The sequence below is a fragment of the Schistosoma mansoni genome, chromosome 6, assembly GCF_000237925.1.
Source record: "Schistosoma mansoni strain Puerto Rico chromosome 6, complete genome".
NCBI lineage: Eukaryota > Metazoa > Platyhelminthes > Trematoda > Strigeidida > Schistosomatidae > Schistosoma > Schistosoma mansoni.
The window spans coordinates 13,860,748-13,882,373 of NC_031500.1; the positions used below are offsets into that span (position 1 = coordinate 13,860,748).

Consider the following 21,626-nt stretch of genomic DNA (forward strand, 5'->3'; position numbering starts at 1 on the left):
ATGTGCATACTGTGCGTATTGCCTCGATATAGCCTTAAATAGAACGAATCGCTTGTTCTGGATTCCATTGCTAGCCACTCTCCATCTTTGCTTATAATGCTTGTGAATTAAGGCCTTATCGAGACAATATGCACAGTATTCACATATGCCAATAAGAGACTGATCAATTGCAGTCCTAAACGTCAATGGAAAGATTTAAACAAACAATATAAAGTGAATTTAAAACTTTATTGCTTCACTCATTACTTTCTGTTTCAGACACCGTAAAAACATTTTAGATCTATCATATGAGATAAATAACAAAGGTAATAGAATGTATCATTTATCATCATATCTATACGTAATAGTTTTGAGTTTAGGAAAAGATGTTCAAAACAACCGACTGATACTACACTCTAATGACATATATACAGTTATAACTGATTACGATAGTGTAATAAGAAGACGAAGATTATCAGAACTATGTAATGATATATTAGCGCAATACATTTCGAACAATCTGATCACACATATACTTGTTAAGAACATTTATATATAAAAATAAAAGGTCAACTAGACTACAAATGGGGGGTAAGGGTGGACAAGGATAATGAAAATAATAAAATAATGTGAAAACAATTTTACACCTAATCACTCTGGATAATAAGCATATATTACCAGGGTAGGTTTTAGGTGAGAACAAACTGTTTTTGAAAACACAAAGGGGGGTTTGAATTTTCGTATGTCTAAGGTTTCAATAAACCTTAGTATACGCCCTCTTACACTTTTATGCAACACCACAAAAGCTGAATTAAGATCAATCTTATAGCCTGATTACTTTATCACACTAATAAAAGTATTCTTAATTAAATCAGTAACCATGATCAATTACTGTTATCACAGCATTGAAATGATTTCTTCCTTTGATAATTTTATATATTCTATTCTAATAACCATTATATCTCAGTTAATGTTATAACCCGAAAGTTTTTCAATTTCAGTCTATCAATGATTTATAAATATAATGTAAAAATGGGCTGAATTTGAAATGGCGCCAAAAATAAGAAGTACAATTGGCAAAACAACATTTTTAACAAACGGAGATTAGTAAATGCTGATAACTTTTAAATTAGTAAGTAGTTACAGTTTAGCATATGTGCATCCTGTACAGATTGCCTTGATATTGCCGTTAAGCCACAAGATGGGTGGTGGTTAGCGGTGGAATTCAGGAAGCCCATATCGTTCTATTTGAGACTCGTCAGCTGGATGTACCTGAATGCAAGAGTTTATGTCCACTCTGGGACTCGAATCCAGTACCGTTTGCTTCAAACACCATCACGTTATACACTTAGCCACTGAATTCTGTCAGGCACTAGCTTGCGCGAACAGACAATACAAAATGAATTTAAACTTCACCCCATTGCAGAAGCTATTACCCGATGGGATTCAGTCGATAACGTGATGGTGTTTGAAGCAAATGGTATTGGGTTCAAGTTCTTGAGTGAACATCAACTCTAAGATTCAGGTACATCCGGCTGACAAGTACCAAATATGACGAAACTCGCGTCCTGAAACCCACTGCTAGTCACTATCCATCTGGTAGGTCCTGGGTTCGAATCTCGTGAGGCGAGGTCGTGGATGCGCACTGCCAAGGAGGAGAACCACAATAGGACGAAACGGCCGTCCAGTGCTTCCAGGCTTTCCCTGGTGGTCTAGCTTCAATTGACTCACTCTTTCAACTATGGAAATACTAAATCTCCACAAAAACCCCTTCTGATAATAATAATCATATGCTCACTGGGAATTGACTTCGAGAGGTAAATCCAGGAGTTCTAGTGAGAAGTATTGACCAGTGGAGTTCAAATCACGTCTGTTGTGAGATAGGAACTCACTGAAGACAATTGGTGAACGGTTGCTCAACTTCGTGGATTGGTTGGAGTTAGACATAAACACCATCGGATGCCGGCTCAATGGACTATCCATCTTTGTTTATAATGTTAAGTAAATAAGTTTTCAATCTATCATCTTTAACTTAATCTTTAGTTAAATACATAAGCTGCCTGAGACTTACATGATTCTCCCTAATGCTTTCAAATCAATCGAATTCAAAATTCATCTTTTTTTTTTAAATTCAAAAGGAAAGTAATTTTTTTCAATTACGTATTAACTGAAATGATTGTGAACAGGTAAAGAAGGAAAATATTCCCTTTTATTGTTGGTAAAACAGAAAGAACAATGAACTACACTTGTGTTACTATGTATTGACATTTAAGAAGATGAATGTTTCATATGAAATTAAACTTTTTTGATTACAATCATTCATGGTTTAAATCCTAATAAATTTGGGTTGAATTGGAGGCTGTTTCATGGTTCTTAAAATATAAAAGAAAAAACGATAGTAACACTCTACCTGTTTGGTTTTCTATGTGTGTCTCTATCATTTTCTACAGTTTAACTTGGTAGTTTGATTAATGTATAATATGACGTGACTAGTATAAAATGTTAAAGATTTGATCCGTTCAAAGATTGTTCGTTACATTATACACATAAACGGTATTCTGTTTCTTCGCATTACATAAAAACTACCATCATTACTAATATTTTTAAAGTATCAAGTATTTTTTTTAATTAAGATCATGAACCGATCAATGTTAGATCACTAATAACAACTTGGAAACACTGAATAGCTGTTTCATCTCAATATGAAACTTCTCAGCAGTACCCATTCACAATCTTCCATGCGAGATCCGAACCCAGGACATTTGGTCTCGTGTTCAAACACTTAATTTGTCAACTATTGAGCCAGCATTTAATGATATTCATGTCTAACTTAAATCAATCCACGATATTGCGTAACCACTTTCCATTGTCTTCGGAAGGTAACTACCTCGTACTCGACACGGATTGGACTCCACTGATCACGGCTTCTCACTAGAACTTCGAGAATTACCTTTCGAAACTAGTCACTAATAAGTACATGATTTTATGATTGAAAACTATGTTGTAAGTATTAAAATTGAATAAGTCACATAGAATAACTATATCAGATCAAATAAATCTCCACAAAAACTCCTGATAATAATCAAAATATGCTCATTAGTGACTGGCTCCATGAGGTATTTCCTGGAGTTCTAGTGAGAAGCAGAAACCAGTGGAGTTCAACCAGATCTGTTGGGAGATATCAACTCACTGAAGACAATTGGTGTATGGTTGCTCAACTTCGTGGATTGGTTGAAGTTAGACATTAACACTGTTGGATGCCGACCGGCTCAGTGGTCTAGTGGGTAAGCGCTCGGGTGCGAGACTGTTAGGTCCTGGGTTGGAATCTCGCGAGTCGGGATCGTGGCTTCGCACTGCTGAGGCGTCCTACAATAGGACGAAACGGCCATCCAGTGCTTCTACGTTTTCCATGGTGGTCTGGTTTCAATTAACTCATGATTTCAACTATGGAAATACTAAGATGAATGTATTGAAAACTGTTAGGATATGATGTAAGAATCAAAACCAAACTATTATGAGAACTAAACAGTATGATAATAGAAATATTCGTTCATACAGTAAACTATTGATTAATAGATGTTAATTACTATTCAGTACAGTACATAAATCTGATTATAAATCTAACTACGCAAACATTTTGAGATGGTGGAGAAGATTTGTAACTCAGGTGGATGATTTTGATGGAGTTTTGTTCTGTGAGCTGGATGATTTGGTCGTGGAGCTTTCATCATTCTTCTGATAATGACAAATTTAAGGTCAACAAGAACCAATCAACATCGAGGTGTACACGATGAGCTGTGAATCACATGTGGAGAAATTCGAAAACTTTACTTCTACCCGAAGTTTGTGCTGATGATGTCATTCAGAAGAACAATGAAAACTCCAAGACCAAACCATCCAGCTCAAAGAACAAAACTCCACCAAAATGCGCAAACATTCTAAAGAAAGTAGGGTATTCAGATATCAGTTTGATTTATATGGACAGTTAATGGATCGTTATCACCAGTGTTTAATTTTCACTATGCGTTGTTGGATTTAAGGTCTTGTTATCATGCACAAGCTAGTTAAACACTCAAAAATCATAATGCCACACATAATAAAAACTATTTATCAGTATGAGTTTGTGAATGTTGTTGAATTCCATCGAAATTCAGATTTCATGGATAACTAGCAGTAGAAATACTTTCATACACTGTTATAGACGGTTAAAATTACCATGAAAATCTCTTTTGCAACCATGGAGTAATAATGGTAGTGTTAACTGTATCAAATGCATGAACTAGCCAGATGTCACCTCTTGTATTCATTCATCCATATGGATATAGAGCAGTTTTAATGTCAATTCATGATGTAATCTATAAACCTTAAACCCTTTATCCTAACTCTGAATGACTAGTTCTTATTAGAAACAATATGAAGACATTTAAAAATCTGTCGAGGTTCTTACAGGGGTTCAAGATACATAACAATCCAAATACACTAGATTTGAAAAAAATTATATGGTTGAGATCATAAGTCAATTGAAGCTAGACCACCATCGAAAACCTGGAAGCACTGGATGGCCATTTCGTCCTATTGTAGGACGCCTCAGCAGTGCGAAGCCACGATCCCGACTCGCGAGATTCCAACCCAGGACCTATCAGTATTGCGCGCGAGAACTTAACCTCTAGACCACTGAGCCGGTCGGCATCCAACGGTGCTAATGTCTAACTTCAACCAATCCATGAAATTGAGCAACCATTCACCAATTGTCTTCAGTGAGTTGATATCTCCCAACAGATCTGGTTGAACTCCACTGGTTTCTGCTTCTCACTAGAACTCCAGGAAATACCTCATGGAGCCAGTCACTAGTGAGCATATGATCATTATTAGAAAAGAGTTTAGTGGATATTTTAGTTCGAATCTCGCGAGGCGGGATCGTGGATGCGCACTACTGAGGAGTCCCACAAAAGGGCGAAACGGCCATCCAGTGCTTCCAGATTTTCCATGGTGGTCTAGCTTTAATTGATTCATGATTTCAACTATATATAATCACTAGAATCTCCACCAAACCCCCTTCTGATGAGAAAAAATTAACCAACAGAAAACAATTATAAAATCTATTCACATTTTACAATATCATTATTTTCTTCTCTATAAACTGTATCCACATTTAAAAGCTATTTTCTGACTGACTAAAAAACCAGCATGGAAACTAAACATGATTGTTTTCATCTAGTCCCAACATTATTCTCTTTTATCATTAAGATATTATCAATATAATAAATAAAATTATTAAACTGATCAATTAAATTTAGTCTGAAAAATTTTATGGGTAAAACAATATTCGAGGAATATTTAAAGTATTCAACGAGAGGTATGCTAGTAATAATAATAGTATTAGGTTAAGGCTAATACCATAACAAAATTAATCACATATTTCTATTGTATACAAATTCCAGGTTTCATTTCAAGGTTAATTTAAGATCTATACTATAAGCAAAGATAGATAGTGGCTAGCAGTGGAATCCAAGACGCGCCTTACGTCTTATTTGGGACTCGTCAGATTGATGTACCTGCATCTCAGAGTTGATGTTCACTCTGGGACTCGAACCCATCGACTTTCGCTTCAAACGCCATCGTGTTATCCTCTCAGCTACTGAATCCTGATAGCCACTTGCTTGTGCAATGGGGTGAAGTTTGAATTCACTTAGTATTGTTTGTTTGAATCTTCCCATTGATGTTTAGAACTGCAAGTGTTCAGTCTCTTATTGGCCATATGTGCATACTATGCGTATTGCCTCAATATTGTGAATTAAGGCAAACAAACAATACTAAGTGAATTCTAAGATCTGTACTGTTTCAACTATTTAAACAAAGAAGAGATATTTGGTAGATTTGAACAGATTCTATTCATAACTGTCATATCAGTTTACTAACTAATTAAGTACTATCAATCGATTAATTATTCAAAGATAGAACTGCTAGTCATTTTATTTTTAATCTTATCGAAACAGATTGGGATGTGTTTCTATATTCATGTGTAATACAAATAGTAACTGATCATTATGTACGTTATTCCATAAGGGGATTACATAATTATACATAACATGTTTCATAACTTAATAAATTTGTCAAACTATGTTGTTGTCTTCTATATCTACTTAATTAAAATCTGACAATCAATCTCATTGATGCAAATAAACTATTCAGTTACTATGGTGATTTCATCAGTTGTTTCAGAAAATTGATTACATCATCATAAAAATAATGTTCATCTGGACATTTGGGATTGTCTGAACCAAGGTATGTAATATCGAATTCCACAATTTTGTAGATCCTGTTAGAAAGCATTGATTTAACTGTTATCCTTCTAGTTGTTATAATATTATAGAATGGGAATTTGATATGACAATAAAAACAGATAGGGCGTGTATGTTGGTCATATTTATTAAAGAGCAGTTGTATGATCTTACTCTTAAATTCGGTTTTCAGTTACTTAGTCTATAAAAACGGTGACCTTCTGTTGGCCAGTGAATAACAATCAAGATGTTAACTATCTCTGGTCCTTGACCTTCTTCTAACCTATGACCAAATCAGATGGTCGAGAAAGAAAGCGGTTTAGTTCACCGTTGTATCCTATTTAGTTACAACTCAAACTTACATACATACTTACTTAAGCCTGTTAACCCTCATGGAGGAGAATAGACCGTAAACCAGCATTCTCCATCCAACTATGTCCTATACAATCCTTCCCAGCTGCTACTCATCCTTTACATGTCTGCTTCCAATTCTCGACTCAATATGTTATTATTTCACCTTCCTCTTTTCTGTTTCAATTCAGAATTTCGAGTTAGCACCCGCCTCGTGATGTAGTTTGATTATTTCCTCAATGTGTGTCCTATCCACTTCCAATGTCTTTTCCTAATTTCCTTCTCATCTGAAAGTTGGTTTATTTTCTCACATAGTAGGTTTTTGTTAATACTGTCTGGTCAACAGTCATTAAGTATCTTGCGTAGACAATTATATATAAATACTTGTACATTTTTTGTGATGGTTGTAGTAGTTCTCCAAGTTTGATCTCCGTACACTATGACAGTCTTGATGTTCGTATTGAAGATTGTGACTTTAGTATTACTTGATAGTTGTTTTAAGTTCTATTTGTTCTTCACTTGTAGGAATGTTGTCCTTACTTTTCCAATCCTCTCCTTTATGTCTGCATCAGATCATTCTTATTTGTTGATAATGCTCCCGAGATATGTAAAACTTCCGAACTCTTTCAGAGCCTGTCCATCAGGTGTGATTGGTTTAATGCTCTGTGTATTGTATTTCAGGATCTCACTTTTTTCCCTTGTGTATTTTTAGGTCCACTATTTCTGAGACTGCTGCTGCACTGTTTGTCTTGACCAGCATTTGTTACAACTCAAAACTCATACAATAATATACTCGCAGCTACTTAGCATACATAAGCACAATTAGAGAATTACATTATTTACATAACTTAGTCACAACTAATACAAACCGTAATGATAGATGGATAATTCACCAATGATAAACTTGAAACAATAAGACATTTGATCTCGATTTCTAGGTCAAACGAAAAGTTAAAAATATGATAATCTAAATATACCATAGTTTGAATATCTACTGATTAGGCAACAAATAACATAAATTGTAATCTTTCATATAATCATTACTACATTTATATTTTCACACTATTTTTCCCTCATTATATCAAAATACTGTACCCTTCTGAATATAATCATATGCTCACTAGTAACTGACTTCAAGAGATATTTCCTGGAGTTCTAGTGAGAAGCAGTGACCAGTGGAGTTCAACCAGGTCTGTTGTGAGATATCAACTCACTGAAGACAATTGGTGAAGGGTTGCTCAACTTTGTGGATTGGTTGAAATTAGACATCAACACCATTGGATGCCTGCTCAGTGGTCTATCGGTTAAGCGCTCTGTCGCGACTGTTAGATCCTGGGTTCGATTCTCTCAAGTCGGGATCGTGGATGCGCACTGCTGAGGTGTCCCATAATAGGATGAAATGGCCATACAGTGCTTCCAGGTTTTCTATAGTGGCTTAGCTTCAATTGACTTATCATTTCAACTATGAAAAAGTTTCATATAGTCAAGACAAAATACAACTTGGGTGGTTCTTACCAAACGATTATATATCAATTTCAATGTCTTTCTATTTTAAGATAATAATAATAATAATCAATATCGATCCATTCATTACATAAAAGTACTTTTTTCCAAAATCGATTGTTTTTCATGAAGAGAAGGGGGGGGTTAATGGAAAAATCTTAAATAATCTGTCAAATAGATGATTAATTTGTGTTGTCGAAAATGTAAATGATATTTAGTTGTCATTTCAGCTTATATAAGCTTATATCATATAATTTAGATATCAGTAAACTTCATCATTTAAACAACGAGGTCGTTATTGGAGATTTAGAAGATACACTAGTACTACATATTGGATGTTTCATTCATTTATTGTTTCATTCATTTATTGACTTTTTTTGTGTATCTTTTTCGATCACTAATTCATTATTTTGAGTTCATGCTTTTGTATCGGTAATCAATGTCAGTTGAAGGCCCAGAACAGAGTGGTTTGGAGAATGCTGGTCGGTGGCTTATGCTCCATTGGGAGTAGCAGGCATAAGTAAGTAAGTAATCAATGTCAGTAAGTATAACATCAATATATTGATTATTGTGTTACTAATTAACATTTTCCTTGGTTGTTATCACTTATATATTCATAATTCCACTCAGTTCCACACAGTTTCTCAAAAGTAACCCACTAATTAGTAAAACACACCATTTTTACACACTACATTTTCAAGTATGCCAAGTGATTGGAGATAGTTAGTAGGATGCCTGAAACCAAGGTTTCATGCCAGTTAGTACTTGTTGACAATGTGTACCTGAAATCTTGACTAATGGACATATAACAACATGACTGGTAGAGTTCAATCGGGATGTAAAGGTACTAAACAAACGTGGCATTATATAGTTGAGATCATAAGTCTATTGAAGCTAGACCACCATGGAGAACCTGGAAGCACTGAACGGCCATTTCGTCCTATTGTGGGACTCCTCAGTGGTGCGAAGCCACGATCCTGGTCCTGGGTTCGAATCTCGCGAGTTGGGATCGTGGATGCGCACCACTGAGTAGTCCCACAATAGGATGAAACGACCATCCAGTGCTTCCAGGTTTTCCATGGTGGTTTAGCTTCAATTGACTCATGATCTCAATTATATAAAATTACTAAAATCTCCACAAAACCTCCTTCTGATAAACATGACATTAGTTATTATTAAGTTGAGGATAAGAGTGAAAGTAAAGGAATTCACTATCTTACTTATTTGAAACATATTGTTTTAGTCGTTAATTAAATTATGAATATTCATTACTAAAGGGTTCCATACTTATATGAAACGACTGTTTAACGTTTCATGATTGTCAACCTTTCTTCAGATGCTAACAGTACACCGTGAATAATACCATCTTTAACACTTTTATTTGCTTGCTTTTACTTAACATACCTTGTACCATTTGTTAACACATGGGCAGGGGGTGAAAATAATTACATTTTGAATAAGTTTAATATTAATATTCGGAAAATTACTTATTAAACTGAGAATATACACTTTGTTAGATATTCTGAAGGAAAGATAGGGATATTTGTAGTGATTATTAATTGAGATTGAGATCACAAACCAAACTAAGTTGAACAATCATCGGAAACGTGATGTTACTAAAGAGCTGTTTCACCCTAAAGTAGGGCTCCTCAGAAGTGAAACTTCTTGACCCTTTGAGGGGACAAACCAAAAAACTTAGGTTTCTCAGCAAGAGTCTAACATCTAGACCACCACGCCAGCATCCACTGGAACGATTAAACAGAGGGACCTTATTCTAGGACTAAACGATTGGCTAGTACCTCGAGGTTTTCAATGATTGTCTAACTTAAGTTGGTCCATGATCTCAATAAAAATAACTGTTAAAACATGAACCTTGGGTATAAAAATCAAATCATTTAATTTCTGACTATTAGATAGTAGTAGAGTCGAAGTAAATCTATCATTGAAATTTCAGGTTGCGTACTTCATCTTATTTGCGACTCATTAACCAAAACTGAAGAAGTTTTGCGGAGATCGATGTAATCTTTAGATGGTATTTGTCACAGAATGATACCAGTTAGTTTACCATAGAAAAATAGAGAGCTATAAACATATGTTTCATTTTGATATAAAGTTCATCAGTGGTGGACACCTACAACTTTGACATGAATTTACAATCTATGTTTCCCTTCTTGCTTCGGTATATCCATCTCGTGTAATTGTGATAATTAGTTGATAGCAGTTATTCCATATTCATACCAAGCAACAGGAAGAAAGGTAGTAATCAGTATTTCGCTCATGTCAAAACCTTTAAAAATCAGTCTTCTTTTACTTCATTACAGCTTTATATAATCTCTTTGCCATTTTTGGTATTGACGGTTAAAAATAATTACTCTGAGATAGTTACTACTGTCATTTAAATGAGTAAGGATTAACAAGTCTAGAAAAAATGTGAGGTGGACGTCCTATACATGGTAATATGATAAATTCATCCGGAAGCCAGTTGCTTAGATATTTTCTGAAGGTATATAGCTCACTCCTGTTTAAAATTACAGGTCTACAATACTAAAAATTTTAATTTCCAATTGATGGTACACATTAATAACATAGATCATATTTATCTGATCCTTTCGAGCTGATCGGATTAGATTAATTAGGTTGCATAGAGATCTAATTGTCTAATTGTCTAGACATTGTGTAATCTGAAATTTGATGTAAGGTGGGTGGAGGTAATCCCAATAAATCTTAGTTCTAGGTTTCAAACTTGTTTATACTGTTCTATTGAGGAGACTTCCGATCTTTGTGAGATTGAAACTTAACCGATATAATCTAAACTGAGCTAAAGACCAAACAAACATGAGATTGATCAATACTCAATGACTACCCAGTCACAGAGCAGGTCAACCATTCCCCTTATATCTTAGTGATAGCATCTCCTACTGAAAAACTGGGTAATATAAGTTCAAATCCCGCAAAGAGCTTTAATTCTTTGAAGAGTACAAGTATGTCATACTGACCACTGTCGACCACCTAGAGCAACCTGTGACTGCCACTTTGTTTCCAGTAAAACAAATATCTTTAAACAGTATTTTGGTAAGTGATATTGTTCAGATTTTTTTTAAATTAAGGAATTATATTCTATTTATGAATATAGATCAGTCCATATAGATTTTGAATTTAAAGTCTTGCTTTTAGGTTTACATTAACTAATCTGTCACGACGACAATAACATAAATACTAAAAAGAGCCTAGAAATGATTTTAAGTACTTTAAGAGTGTGTTTTTGAGCAAAAAGAATATTCATTGAAACCATGAATTCATCAATGTTAGACAAAAGTTGAAAACCTGGGAACAATGGATGGCTATTTCGTCTTAGTAGGAGAATCCTCAGTAGTGTACAATCATGACCTCGCAAATGGTGATCGAATCCACAACCTTCTGTCTTGCATGTAAACCTTTAGCCTCTAGATCACTGAGTCAGCATCCAATGATGTTTATGTGTAACTTATATCAATCGATTAATTCCACAAATCAAGGCTCCTAACTAGAGCTCCGGAAACTTCCTCACAAAGCTAGTCACTAGTGAGCACATGATAATTATCAGTATAGGGTTGTGGACATCGTTGGCCGATTCAAGATTTCAACGAGACTCAACAATCTTCACATCCCTATACTTACAAATAAAAGACTATTTTTTTGAAATTTCATATCTCTATGGTTATTCTCAATCTAGTTAAATAAAAATTTTCTTAGTTGAAATCATGAGTCAATTGAAGCTAGACCACCATGGAAAACCTGGAAGGACTGGACGTCCGTTTCGTCCTATTATGGGACTCCTGAGATGTGCGCATGCACGATCCCGCCTCGCGAGATTCCGACCCAGGACCTACCAGTCTCGCGCCAGAGTACCTAACCGATAGACCACTGAGCCAGCATCCAACGGTGTTAATGTCTTACTTCAACCAATCCACGATGTTTGAGCAACCGTTCAACAATTGTCTTCAGTGAGTTGATATCTCTACAACAGATGTGGTTTGAACCCCACTGATCACTGCTTCCCACTAGAACTCCAGGAAATATCTCTTGAAATCAGTCACTAGTAAGCGTATGATTATAGATCAGAAGGGGTTTTTGTGAAAATTTCAGTATTTTCTTAGTTGAAATCATGAGTCAATTGAAGCTAGACCACCATCAAAAACCTGGAAGCACTGGACGGCCGTTTCGTCCTATTGTGAGACTCCTGAGCTGTGCGTATCCACGATCCCGCACTCGCAAGATTCGAACTAGAAATTTCTAAGCTGCTATTGATTTTTTAAACAAACAAGGCAACTAACTGAATGACGTAAGACATAAATTTATTCCTTTCTTTAGAAAGAGATAATAGCTAACAAACTATTTTCAAAGTTTAAATGACACTGTTGTTAAGACACTACTGAGAAGTTCTAAAAATGTTTTCTCATAATTTCACTTATCTTATTTCATTTGAAAGGATTCAATACTTCCCGCTGTTGATATTGAACACTAAAATTACTCAGTTGCGCTATTTAAGTGAAATATATTGAGTTCAAGTCTTGCTGTAAACATTAACATTGGGGTGTGGGTATATCCAGCTCACAAATCGGAAACAAAATGAAACACACATCCTGAACTCCACTTCTAATCATTATCAAAAACTTTACTAGAAAATTTAACTCATCGTTTTCACTAGGTTATCTTACATCCTCTAAGCTGAATGATTTTACATGAAAGTCTCAATCATTATTCTGGACACTATTATCAAAGCATATTTCAAGTACAAAAAAAGGCTTTTATAATTTTATCCATAGTGTCAATAAAAACTTTGCTTGTGAATGATTCAGTTCAGGGAATAGAAATTTATCTAAAGCATACTGTGGTGAACACAACACGACTGAGGACAATCGAATGTATTTAACTACAAATTACAGACTATCTCACCAAATTCTGATAACCATACAGTAGTAGACAGTTAATTTGCAAAATAACAATCAATTATCTCAATCTTCACTGTTCCTTCTGTAAATATCAATCCATCTTCTCTAATTTCATTGTTTATGCATTTTCCTAATAATCGCACTTCATTTCAGTTCTTTCCTTATCATTTTTCTGGCAAAATACATTCTATGTCTGACCATCACCATATACTACTTATGTGGACATAAGTAGCCCACACCACAATACATTTGAAGTACAAATATTTTTCATCATTGCTTAAATTTGCACAAGTTAGTGTATTCTGTATCAACTTTCTTTAATTAATTATCCTTCGTTAAATTAAATTAAATATACATTAGTTTTCTTTTTATTGTAAACAACATGTGTTTTTCGTTTAATTTGACTCCTAGCTACTTCATCGTAGGACGTGACTTTTTATTAAAGCATAACAAAAAAACTATCAGAGATTGAATACAGGAACTTCTAGTCTTATGTTCAATCATTAGATTGTTGAGTTACCATCTAATAAGTTAGATTTCCAACTTAAATCAATCGACGATTCAATGAGATGACAATCCGATGCTATCAAAATGACTGTTTCAGTCTCAACATAGTTGGACTTCACCAGTCACAACATTCTGCCAGATACAATCAACCAAAACCCACTATGGGAGAGAACAAACCAAACTTTCAGATAAAAAGGAAATTAGGAAAAGACATTGGAAATGGGTAGGACACACATTGAGGAAATCATTAAACTGCATCACGAAGCAAACGCTAACTCAAAATCGTGAATTGAAACAGAAAAGAGGAAGGTGGAATAACATAGTGAGTGGAGAATTGAAAGCAGACATGAAAAGGATGAGTAACAACTGGAAAGGATTATTCAGGACAGATTTGGATGGAGAATGCTGGTTTACGGTCTATTCTCCTCCATGAGGGTTAACAGGCATAAGTAAGTAAGTCACGATATTATCCTGACTAGCTACCGAAATTGTATGGTATTATTTTTTTCAACATTATATTCTAAAAATACATTGAATTACAGCATTTTATTAAGAAAAAAGTATGACAAAATCTCTTAAAAACAAAAATGACACTTAAAGTACTCGTTGAAAGTACATCATCTATTTAGTACTTAAGTCATTTATCATACAAAATGTTTAAATGATTATATTATTGAAACGTCGGTCATTTTGCGCTTCTCTATCTATCTCTATATATATAGAGAGAGGGGGGGATAGGGAGAATGAATGACCTTTAATAAATTGGTCATGATCACAAAACCTCGAATTGATATACTATGGTTACTACTTAAATTTTTAAAAAAAAATAGGAACATATTTCACTACATAAACATTAACTTATGAAAACAAAGATTTTTTTAAGCAAAGATGGATAGTGGCTAGTAGTGGAATCCAGGACGCGCCTTGCGTCCTATTTGGGACTCGTCAGATGGATGTACCTTCATCTCAGAGTTGATGTTCACTCTGGGACTCGAACCCAGTACCCTCGCTTCAAACGCCATGAATTCAAATTATGAACATGTACATAAAATAATATTTATTGTGAATAAGTAACATATACTACTTAATTCCTTTAGGTGAAATAAAATAATAATTATTATTATCAGAAGGGGTTTTTGTGGAGATTTAGTATTTTCATAGTTGAAAGCGTGAGTCAATGGTTGTTCAACTTCGTGGATTGGTTGGAGTTAGACATAAACACCGTCGGATGCCAGCTCAGCGGTCTATCGGTCAAATGCTCTGGAGCGAGACTGGTAGGTCCTGGTTTCGAATCTCGCGAGGCGTGGTAGTGGATGCGCACTGCTGAGGAGTCCCAAAATAGGACGAAACAGCCGTCAAACAGTGTTTCCAGGTTTTCGATGGTGGTCTAGCTTCAATTGACCCACGCTTTCAACTGTGAAAATAATAATAATGGTTAGTAATATGATTGTCAATGGTTATGATTTAATACAATTTCGGACATTTACCAGATTTAAGAAATGTAAACATCTTAGACTATGAAACTATGTAATACCGGTTAGAATCTGTTAAAGAGCATCAATTTTTATATTCAAGATTGCTGATGAGTTTCAACTAGCATGAAACTTAAGTCTATATCAAACCCTGTAACATTAAATATTCTCTTTTGATGCTTTTAATGAAGTTGTGGATGTGTGTTGTTGAGATATTAGAAAGTTGTTTGGTGATTTTTCTACAGTTGAAGTTGGTTCTCGATGAAGACTTCCGCTAAACCATCCTTCTGAATATATATACGTATAATTAAACAAACGTCTATATTCAGCTTAATAATATATACGTTATTGTAAATCAATTGAATTTCCATTACCACAAATTAGTATAATGACTGTTTTCCCCCAGAAATGAATTCAACATTAGGATTAAGGTATATATCTTATTCAAAGTAAAATATTATTATTTAACTCAAGTTAAAATGGATATTATGGGACAAAAATATTTCTCACTGTTGCAGTTTGTGACGAATATTGAATTTTATTATAATCATGAACCGATAGTCCAATGGTTTTTACTGATTATCTAACTTAGTGGGGTTTTTGATCTCAATAAGATTCGAAAATCGTTACAAACAGCCATATTGATAATTTTTATGTGCTCATTAGTGAATAACTACATGCGGAAGTTTCCAAAGCTCTTGTAAGAAGCCTTGACTAATGAAATTCATCTGTGTCAGATGTAGAGCAGCCACCCACAGAAGATAATGGAAGGTGGATGTATAATATAGCGAACTGATATAAGTTAGACATGTAAAGATCGAATGACGTCTCCGTAGTTTCAATATTAAGTTGTCACAGGATATCTTAGGTTCAGTCTTTCTTAGGACCATGAATACTCACTCTTCAGGAGTCCCATACCCGGATGATACAAGCGTCCGGTGGTTCTTCAGTTTTCATTGATGTTTATCGCAAACTTTTACTCTGGTTTTTTATGTGGAATGCAAAACTAGTAGTATTTGTGTTTTACATATTTTGGTGGTTTCAACCTTGATTAAAGTTGTTAAGATGTGGTAATTATGTACTGTCATGAATGATTGACAAGTGATAAACATGAACTTAATTGGTTGCTCGACCATAATGAGTCTAAGATTCCTATTAATCTGATTTATAGTTGAAAGCATGAGCCCAAGGTTTTCCTTGGTGGTCTAGCTTCAATTGACTCATGCTTTCAACTATGAAACTACTGAAATCTCCACAAAACCCCTTCTGATAATAGTCTGATTAATGAAATAGTTTTCAAAATATATGCCAATCAACTATTCAATATTAATGCAGATGGAAGCAGTCCGCAAAAATAGATGAATACTAACACTTCATAAACTTTTGATCCCCTAAACATATCGAACTGAATGTTTCATATAAGTTAACGTTTCTCTATCGAATAGTTCATGTAAGTAAACGTTTCTCCCTTTTTTTACTGTCTCAAATTAGATTTTGTTTATTGCAAATGTCAACCGAAAAATGAAAATTTATTACGTGTTGACTTATCATCAGTGGTTTTCTGTTATTTACTTTTTATTACTAATTTCATTTTATCACTCATGTGGCAGTCAGCAATCACGCTGAATATTGACAGAATAAGCTTTTAACCATTTGAAAAGAACTTTTCATCAATCATTACCACCTAAAGTTTACTCTGATAATTTCACCTAGAAAGACTATGATCATTTCACAATTAAACCAATGAGTTCAGAGAATGCAGTTTTAATGAAATCATAATATGGTATATGGAATATCATACCACCAATTCATGATCTCATTAAGAATGAACTAATAGGATTTGATCATTTCTAAGGTATAGACAAGGATGAAAATGGTCACTGACCAGTGACTGATCACAGTAATACATTTGTATGATCTGAATGAGTTAATATTTTTATATAGTTGAAATCATGAGTCATTTGAAGCTAGACCACCATGGAAAACGTAGAAGCACTGAACAACCGTTTCGTCCTATTGTGGGACTCCTCAGCAGTGCGCATCCACGATCCCGGCTAGCGAGATTTCAACCCAGGACCTATCAATATTGCGCACGAACACTTAACCACTAGACCACTGACCTGGCATCCAACGGAGTTCGATTCTCGCGAGTTGGTATCGTGGATGCACACTTCTGAGGAGTCCCAATATAGGACGAAACGACCGTCCAGTGCTTCTAGATTTCCTATAGTGGTCTAGCTTCAATTGACTCATGATCTCAACGTTATAAAATTACTAAAATCTCCACAAAACCCCCTTCTGATAATATTTTTGAAACGGAAACTTTTCAAACAAGATTAAGACATTGTACTTCATGATGTAATTCCTACAGAAACTAACTTTGTTTCAAGAAGACTAAGATAATCAAAATACTTTTCAATCGTGTTTCAACCTATTCAAATTCTAAAACTAGATATCATTCATTATTATACATACTTATGAATAGCATATATTATTATTATCATAAGACAAAACAATACACAATCTATACTTACTTTAAATATGAGGTAGATCGTTCATGTACAACTGAGAATTCAATTGCATCAAATAATTGTGTGATTACACCACCGGTTCGTAATATCTCCTCACCCATATAACGTAATAATCCAATTTTCATAAATTGATATCTACTACTATTATTATTAATGATATTATTATCAACCAATTGATCTGAGATCCTTTTACCCGTTATTAATGAATTTGACATTTGTATACAACATATCATTATAATACATAAACATATAAATGAATTATTCCAAATTGTAGTAGTAGTAGTAGTAGTATTATGAGTAGTATTATGAGTAGTATTATAAGTAGTATTATAAAATGAACAAAATTTTTGTTGAATAAATTTATTATTATTATTTTTTATTAAATAACATTGTTTCTTTGAATTATTTTTTAATTTCCATAATAATTTAATAATTTTTATTAAAATCAATATAATTAAATAATAATAATAATCATTAATAATAATATAATAAATCAATGGAATAATTAAATAATAATTAAAATTTAATTGATTTAATTGAAATAGAACACACTGATTATACATATGTTATACAATAATATAATATTGCATTCATAAGTAAATAAGTTCACTGTATTATATAGTATTGCTATTATTACTATTATAAGTAGTATTATTATCAGTAGTATTAATAGTAGTAGTAGTATTAGTAACTGATAATTATGTCTTAAATATGTAATAATATTAGTAGTATAAATGAATAAAAGATAATTATATAATTGTTTTATAATCAATTTATTATAATAACTGGATATTTTTTGTAATAATGTTATGTACATTTTTGTTTGTTTATTTGTTTGTTGTTTCTTTGATTATTGATTTAGTTCTCTCTTTTTTTTCTTGTTTTTTTTTCTGTATCTATTTTTCCCTGGTTACCAATTTTTTTTGTGTGTGAAAACTGATTTTTAAAAGAAACGTGGAACAATTTTATCGATTATGTTTAATATTTGTAATAATGGTTTATTAAAATTCAATGATAAATAATCTTATTTTTATTTTTTTATTTTTTCCATAGTTACTAATATCATCATTATGTTTTGTGATAAACAAATAAACATTATGGTATATATTATGAAATTATTATTATTATCATTATTATAACTGTTATTATGTAATATTGAATGCGATAAATGATGATGATTATAGAGGATACTGTCAATTAATTTATACATTTATACATGTATATATTACAAATACACACACACACACATACATACATGTCTGCATATGTATATTTGTTTATTCAATTGATTATGGATACAAGAGGGACATTGAAGAACGAATACTATTCATAATTGATGTTTACTAATATGTTTCTATGCTTAGTTTTATATGTCTATGTCTCTATTAATCGTCATTTGTTCAAATCATAAAACTAGTGGGGTCTGTCCGTATTTTTGTTGTTTTTTTTTCTTTTACAAAAAAAATTTAAGTTATATATAAAATGTATTTTACTTACTGATTATATAAAGTTTATAGACTGTATACGATTATTTTAAGATTTATATCTTGATTTTAATAGGTGAGATCATGAATCAATTGAAGTTAGACCACCATGGAAAACCTGGAAACACTGGACGGCTGTTTCGTCCTATTATGGGACTCCTCAGCAGTGCACATCCATGATCCCGACTCGCGAGATTCCAACCCAGGACCTAACAGTTTCGTATGCGGGCGCTTAACCACTAGACTACTGAGCCGGCATCCAACAGTGTTGATGTTCAACTTCAACCAATCCACGAAATTTAGCGACACATCCACCAATGTCTTCAGTGAGTTGATATCTCACAACAGACCTGGTTGAACTTCACTGGTCACTACTTCCCATATCTTATCACACCTCTTAATCTAAACTAATATTTAAAACAATTAGTCCCTTTGATAAATTTAGATAGAGCAATGAGAAGGCGAAGATTATCAGAATTATGTGATATATTAAAGTAATACATTTCGAACAATTTGATTACACATATACTTGTTAAGAACATTTTTATATGAAAATTAAAAGGTCAACTAGATAGGTTAAAGGCAAGCCGTAACAAAGAAAGAAAATAAATAAAGTACACAAAAACAATGTGATGACCACTTTGGATAATAAATCACCATTACCAGGGTAGGTTAAGGGTAAGAACAAATTGTTTTTGAACATATAAAGGCGGTTTGAATTTCCGTATAGACAAGGCTTCAATAAACCTTAGTATACGTCTTTGAAAGCTTTTGTACAACACTACAAATCCTAACTAGATATCAACCTTATGACCAGTTTCAACCAAATGTTTCGCAATGGACGAAGATGTCTGTCTATCCTTTGGTCTTCTTTGTATGATCAGATTGTTCAAAATGTATTACGCAAATGTATCATATAATTCTGATAAACATCGTCTTCTCGTTGCATTAAACTAATATTGTTTATGTTGTATCCCGAAGAGAATAGTGAATGGTAACTATGAGGACTATTTTATGGACCAATGTGATATGTATATTTCTTATTGTATAATTGTTAAGTAACTCAACTATTCATATTCATGTTCCTCTTATTATAAGCTTTATTTTGACCCATAGACTACTACTTTACGATTTACCATTCTTGAGTTATCCCTAGTCCATTAATTACTGTTCCCCCTATTCACAGCCACATTTGGCTGAATCATGTTCAAATGTTGTTTTCTGCTTTGTGGTACGATGTGATCAGTTTGTTTGGTATATAAACCCAGCATGTTTGAGAATAATGATTGATATTGCAGATGCTGTTATTGGTGTTCTGGACTCAAGTGTCTGGGCTAGGCAGATAGAAGAACTGATAAGTACTTAAGACTGCTCATACGGCTTTTGTGTATCATTGGGCGATCAATAAATTCACTGCTCTCCAATTGGCGGTCGTATCACTTTCATATATATTGACAGGGCACACTCAAGCAATAGATATAACAGTTCATAGATAATAAATTAATACGAATTCCATAAGGAAGTATATTCATGTATTTATTTATTCATTTTACACATGTAATCTTATAGATTTCATTAGAATTAATTGAATCGACAATAAATAACAAATGAGGTTACGTACTAATCAAGAGGTAAGGAAGAAAATAATTTATGGGTCAGATAATAGTTCAATTGACAGATATAAAGAAAAGCAACAAACACAAAGATTATAATAATAGACTGAATAATAACCAAGAAAACTTGTATGAGGTAATAATAACGTCGCTAGCTTCGTCCTATTTGGGACTCATCAGCTGAATGAATCAGACCATTTTAACTTGAATTAAGTATCTCTAGTTATTTCTTCCCTACATGTGATATTATTGAGTGTAAATATTAGTAAGTAAATGACTGTATTTTAGTCTAATGAAGACGTAACTTTGGAAGGACGTAATTTTGGAGAGCCAATAAATCTTCGTTGCATCAGTCTTTTGTGTTCTTACTTTGAGTCATGGGAATTGTAGTGGTTACCCCTTCTCAGTATAAGCACTAAGACTGTAGACTCAGAATAGCCAATATACCAGAGATAAAGGTGGCAGCGACCCAAGTTTAATAATTTGCTAAACCTTAATAAAACTTTTATCTTAAAAATAGATTTCATTATTAGCTGGTCTCATCTAAGGAATCAATCAAAAGACCATACTCCTCAAAATTTAATGTTATTCTATAAGCTTTCACCCAAAATAATTTAAAACGGCTGTTTTCTTTAGTGTAATAACTTTGTAAATAGCCCTTAAAATTTCATAAATTTCTATGAAAAAAGCATTTTTCTCCCTTAACTAACAAAATGTTTAATAGACCACTGAGCCGGTCGGCATCCAACGGTGTTAATGTCTAACTTCAACCAATCAACGAAATTGAGCAACCATTCATCAATGTCTTCAGTAAGTTGATATCTCCCGACAGACCTGGTTGAACTCCACAGGTTACTACTTCTCACTAGAACTCCAAAAATACCTCATGCAGCCAGTCACTAGTGAGCATATGATCATTATTAGAAGAGGGTTTTGTGGAGATTTGACTCATGACCATATGCTCACCACTGACT

At 33.5% G+C, this 21,626-nt stretch overlaps 1 protein-coding gene across 1 annotated transcript; it reads right to left on the reverse strand.

Annotated features, from left to right (window-relative positions):
* Window positions 1-15,183: 15,183 nt before the first annotated feature.
* On the reverse strand, window positions 15,184-17,656 carry Smp_149340 (hypothetical protein; the record flags this gene model as incomplete). The annotated part of the gene is made up of 2 exons (XM_018798337.1): window positions 15,184-15,343; window positions 17,559-17,656. The coding sequence occupies 2 exons, from the start codon at window positions 17,654-17,656 to the stop codon at window positions 15,184-15,186; spliced, it is 258 nt and encodes an 85-aa protein (XP_018653289.1).
* Window positions 17,657-21,626: the final 3,970 nt, after the last annotated feature.